Below are 5,474 nucleotides of genomic sequence, written 5' to 3'. Positions count from 1 at the left end.
ACTTTAATAATAGGACAACTTGTGGCATAAATCAGTCACTTAACTTCCCTACTACAACAATTAAAAACATCCTTCCGAGCATTTAGATTTTTTAAGTGAAATAGTTTACTTTTTACATTTAACTTAATAATATAAAATAAGCTTTTATAGAATGCTCATTTAACTTATGAAAATTTGTTATAAATTTTTTGTTGTCATTAATGACGGTTTTCTCTATGTATATATAAAAAAAACTTGTGCTATATTTCTTTATGTTATACAGTAGCGTGCAAAAGTTTAGAAACACCAAAATTTTTTCGGTTTTTAAAGCATAATTTTTCTCCATTTTTTTCAAATCAACTGAAATTTTTATCGAATGTTTCTTTATATTAATTCAATTCATAAAACAAACCACAAAAATTCCAAATTATAACGGTTAGTTATAATTCAACTTTTTTTTTTGAAAAGGTTTCCTTGCAAATGTTTTGAAACAACTGAATTTTGATAAAAATTTATTTCAATAGCCGTTAAAACGTTAATTTTTTCAATTAGTTTCAATAAGACAGCTAATGTTTGGTGGTATACCAATTTGCCTTTAAAACAGTATCACAGCGACGAGGCATCGAATCAACTAAGGTAATGAGAAGTTCCTGAGGAATTTTATACCAACATTCTTTTATCAAAGCAAATAAAAGTTTTTTGTTGGTTGATTTTCTACTAACCAATTAGCGATCGGTATACTCCCAAAGATGCCCAATAAGATTGAGATCTGAGGTCTGTGAGGGCCATTCAAGAACTTTGATTTTTTTTTGTGATTTAAGATAATCATTGATAGATCCGTCACAATTCTTTGGATCATTATCTTGTTGTAAGATCAATTTACGATTTATTTTATCCTTTGCATGTGGCAGCATAACATTCTTCTTGTTGTCTAAAAAAACTCTCTGGTCCATAATACCTACGATGCGATAAATGGGACCCACATTCTCACGACTAAAACATCCTAAAACCATAACCTTGCTCCGCCATGTTTAACGGGTAACTGATTTTTTGGATTGAGTCTGTCTCCAACTGGACGTCTGACATCCCTAATTCCGTCACCATTAAAATGCATAAACTTTGATTTTTCAGGAAAAGAGATTATTGATAAGTCACTAACTGTCCAACAAATAAGACTTATTTCAAATTTTATTCTGGCTTTCAAGTTTCTTGTAGATATCAGTGGTTTCTTAACTAGACGAAGCCATGTAGACTATATTGACGTAATCGATGATTAGTTCTATCGACGCTTTAGTTTGTGCCATTAAATTGATGCAAAATTGTATTAAACGCGACAGCACTCTTGCGAGGAGCACCTTACCAATAATCTATCGACTTTTTCATTTTTAACTTTAGGTCTTCCAGTGCGAGGCTTGTTTTTAATTGTTTTTACGCTGACGGAATGATAATGTGGTTTATTGATAATTGACTCTATGATATATGATAATATATAATCGATATATCATATACTTATTTATATATAAGAATATATCATATACTTATTGATAATTGACTTTTCATATTGTGATTTATTCCTAGAGTTCAGAAATCTTTTTGTAAGAAAAAAGTTTTTTTTTCATAGCTTTTACAATTATTTTTCTTTATTTCATTCGAAACTTCCTTTGCCTCAGACATGTTTTTGAAATACCATGAAGTAATTGATTTGTAAAACTTCACAAACAGTCAGGCCTTTAGTTATACTTTTATTTACTAAAACCTGACTTTATTGCAGGGTATAATACTATTTCTTCAAAAAAAAAAAAAAAGTTTTAATCAAACGTTATAATTTATAACTTTTGTGATTTGTATTATGAATTGAATTAAATTTGAGAAAGCTTGTAAAAATTTATGCTTTAAAAACTAAAAAAGTTTGGTGTTTCTAAATTTTTGCACGCTACTGTACTTCTTTTTAAATTCTACGTTGTAGACAATATTCTGCTGCAACTATTTTTATTTAAAATAGTAGTTACTGTTTATGATTCATGGCTTTAAGAGCTTTTCATATTTTTTTATCATTAAGTTTATGATTTCGTAATAACACTTTAGTTCCAACAACAATATTATTCCTTGAATTGACTCTTGTAATTGTCTTATTTTTGACATTTTTTAAAAAACTTTTGAATGTTTTCGCGATCTCCATCAAAAAAACACTTCTTTATCTCATTCATTTTACTAAAAGTTTCCGAAATTTGTTTTTTTATCTGACTCTTTTTTATTCTGTTTTTCAAAATAGCAAAATCATTACATTCAATCAAGTTCTAATCTATATCATTAGGCAGAAGGATATCGAGGAAAAAGAATATCGAGGCTTCTCTGCGGTAAACTAATGCAGACGGTGAAAATCCAGTCGGTTTGTGTTTTCTAAATTGCATTAGAAACTAAATACCATCAATCATAAGTGGCCGTTTATGACCCGCATCTTCCTGCATTTTTATCGAAATTCACTTAATTAATTTCGACGTTCTTTTAAACCGTTTGCTTACGAATGGTTCGCAATCGTCATACGTTAATCAATCACAATTTTTCGTGTGAGGTTTTTCGCTTCAAATTCTTGGCCCTTGATTGTTAACCGCTGATCGATGAAGCTGACCGTTAATCTGTATTTCAAAACAGCCACACCTACACACCACTTTATACGAGAACGATGCCACAGATTTCGCTGTTTTATCAAAAAGAGGTTCAACCTCTATCCATTTACTAAAATAATCTATTTCTTCATTCAAATGTTTATAATCATCCACTTCCGGCAGTTGAGTCAAATCAATCTTAATCTACTTCATGTTAACTTTTAAAATTGAAACGATTTTTAATAATGGTTCCTCTTGAAGATTCTTATTTTTTACTCTTTGAAATTCATCACATTCTGAATGAGGTGGAATATTTCTTTACTGTTTCATACCAAAAAAAAGTTATTTTGGATATGTTCTGTTGTTGAATTAATGCTTATGTTGCCAGATGCATTTGCCTCATTGGAAACATTAAGATCATGCACAAGCTTATTTATATGGTGTTGCTCTTCTTTACGCCAACCTCTTCTCTGAAAGAAAATTTAAAAAAATAGATCCATTTAAAATTTTGAATTTTTATGTTAAAAACTTTTCACCATACAATAAAAGTATGAGAAAAAATAAACTATGATCGACAGTTATTTATCAAATAATTTTCTAATAATTTCCAATCACACAACTGGAAATAAAATTTTTGATTGGTTTTATTTTACTAGTAGCCGTCTTAAATATTTCGTTAAATTTTTAAAAATACATATGCCATTGTATTAAAACATCACAAAGTTTTTAATAATATTTATATTTCATGAAATAGCCTTTTTCATTGTTTTTCAAGAAACGACAAATCCTTAAAACGATTGAAAGTATTGGCAACGTACAACGCGGCGCCAAAATGTATTTCGCGGTCATTTGAGGTGATCCTAAAAAAACAGAAAACTTGTTTTTTCTGCTGCAGACGTTGATTTAATTATTCAACACATCCAATAATTCGGAGGCCGTTTCTCACATTATGAAAGAAACAAGACAACTAGATTGTACGTTTCAGAAGACATTTCTAAAAAAGTATCTAAAGAATGTTCTTGCTCGGTCTGTGACAAAATAGATTTAAAAAAATGAAATTAAAAGATAGTCAACTAGGTGAACCTGCTGACTCAAACTCTACAAACACATCAAAGAAGAATTAGTTAAATGTTTCACTAAGAAAAGGTCTGCGCCATTAGAAGTGCAATGCTAAAAATGAGGCAATCTGCTTTATCATGTCCAAAACATTTCAACACAGGATGTACACCAACTTCAGACAACTGTCATTCTACTTCTTTAATATTCAAGCTTCCAAAAGGTTTTTATTTGTTTTGCTGTAATAAAACATGTGGACAAGAAAAAGGTTGGATGATTTAGTTCAATACTCCTTGAGCATTTTATAAATCAACTGCCTAATTAAATGAAACAGATCAATTTGTTTTTTGATTATTATCCTGGACAAAACAAGAACTAGGCTGTATTGCGTTTTTTTAGTATTATTTAGTTAAAATAAACAGAGCGATTTAACCGCATCACAGTGCCATTTTGCATGACTCAAGTTTATTGTTGATATACACAATTAAAATACGTATGTAGTTACTTATGTAATAAACATTAAGTCATTATTATTGAAATACTCTATAACAGTTTCATGGTTTTTGTAAGTTATTTTAACATAAAATGATTGGTTGTGTTTGATTTCTACTATGTGTTCTTGAAGAATATACTTTCAATCTTATCCTTTTAACTTGCTACTAGGACCTAGGCATAGCAACCGAGAGAAATTTCGGGCCCCGGGGAAGTTTTCTTAAGGGGCCCTCATTATGATCAATTACATACCCAGGACCAAAAGAAGCGTGCTCTGGTCATTGAAAATGAAAAATAAAAGTTAATTAAATCTTTTACAAGTCAAAACTATTTAAATATTTTAAAAATTACTTTAAAAAATTGTTTGTACACACGCGGGGCTCCGGGAATCTTCCCCGTCCACCCCCCCCCCCCTCTCGGCGGCCATGGACCTAGGCCTATTACCATTTGTTTCTGATTTTTCGTCTGTAACAAAAAAATACTTTATTAATATAATGTTCGGTTTTTCAACTTCGAATCAAAAATTAAACTTTATTGCGTTTCCCAGGGTTGATATTTTAACAAATAAAACGTCTCATCAATAAAACTTTTTTCAAATAAGTAAATAAGTAAAGGCAAATATATGTAAATACAAATATATTAAAATAAAATATAATATAGTAAAAAGCAATTTAAATCACAAATTCTTATTCACGAGATTATCCAATTTTGTTTGCATTGGCTTTGCTCGTTCAGCTTTTACATTTAAAATGTTTTTTACATTTTTCTTTCAAATATAAACGTATCAACTATCTATGTTTTTATTATCGAGAAACCTAGCTCATTAACAAGTTCTCAATTATTTTATGTCAGATGATGACGTAAGCTGGTCAATGGCAAGTTGCGCTTCTTGACCTCATTACTCCTGGCATCGTAGAAGAAAATAATTTCTTGTTGTTTGCAGCTTTCTCAAAAAAATCTAAAGCGACTTTTTCTGCCCAACATGAAGGGGCAAAACCTTCATAAAACCCGCAGTGTCCACCTTTCTCTGTTGTTAAAAGGAAATAGTTGTCTATAAGAGAGACTACGGAAAAAGGCAAACACTGCACGGGTACGACCGGATCATCTATAGAATTAATGAACAGCACAGGAGTACAAAATGCTTTTGTCTTAGAAAATTGACGATATCTTTTAGAAGTTGGTTTACTGATGTACTTTTGCAGTTCATGTAGTGATTTACAGTTTTGTATTATATTGAAATCAAAGCTTTCTTTAACAATAGAATGCTGAAAATAGATTGATTTTAACTTCTCCGTAAAAAGTTGGTTGTATGGCTCTTTGACTGAAAGATCTTTTCTAAAG

At 30.3% G+C, this 5,474-nt stretch overlaps 1 protein-coding gene across 3 annotated transcripts in view; it reads right to left on the bottom strand.

Annotated features, from left to right (window-relative positions):
* Positions 1-4,710: 4,710 nt before the first annotated feature.
* LOC145189347 (protein ABHD15-like) overlaps positions 4,711-5,474 on the bottom strand; it is a 2,485-nt gene continuing 1,721 nt past the window's right edge. For all 3 annotated transcript variants that reach the window (XM_090088771.1, XM_090088772.1, XM_090088773.1), the window contains exon 2: positions 4,711-5,474. This exon is cut by the window's right edge and continues 717 nt beyond it. In XM_090088771.1, the coding sequence (XP_089944897.1) occupies positions 5,003-5,474 (472 nt within the window). In that variant the 3' untranslated portion in view covers positions 4,711-5,002.

The sequence above is a fragment of the Hydra viridissima genome, unplaced genomic scaffold (genome assembly GCF_058129835.1).
Source record: "Hydra viridissima isolate aposymbiotic clone 2 unplaced genomic scaffold, HvirCarnegie_v1 scaffold_5, whole genome shotgun sequence".
In the NCBI taxonomy this organism is placed as follows: domain Eukaryota; kingdom Metazoa; phylum Cnidaria; class Hydrozoa; order Anthoathecata; family Hydridae; genus Hydra; species Hydra viridissima.
This window is presented reverse-complemented; position numbering and strand designations above follow the sequence as displayed.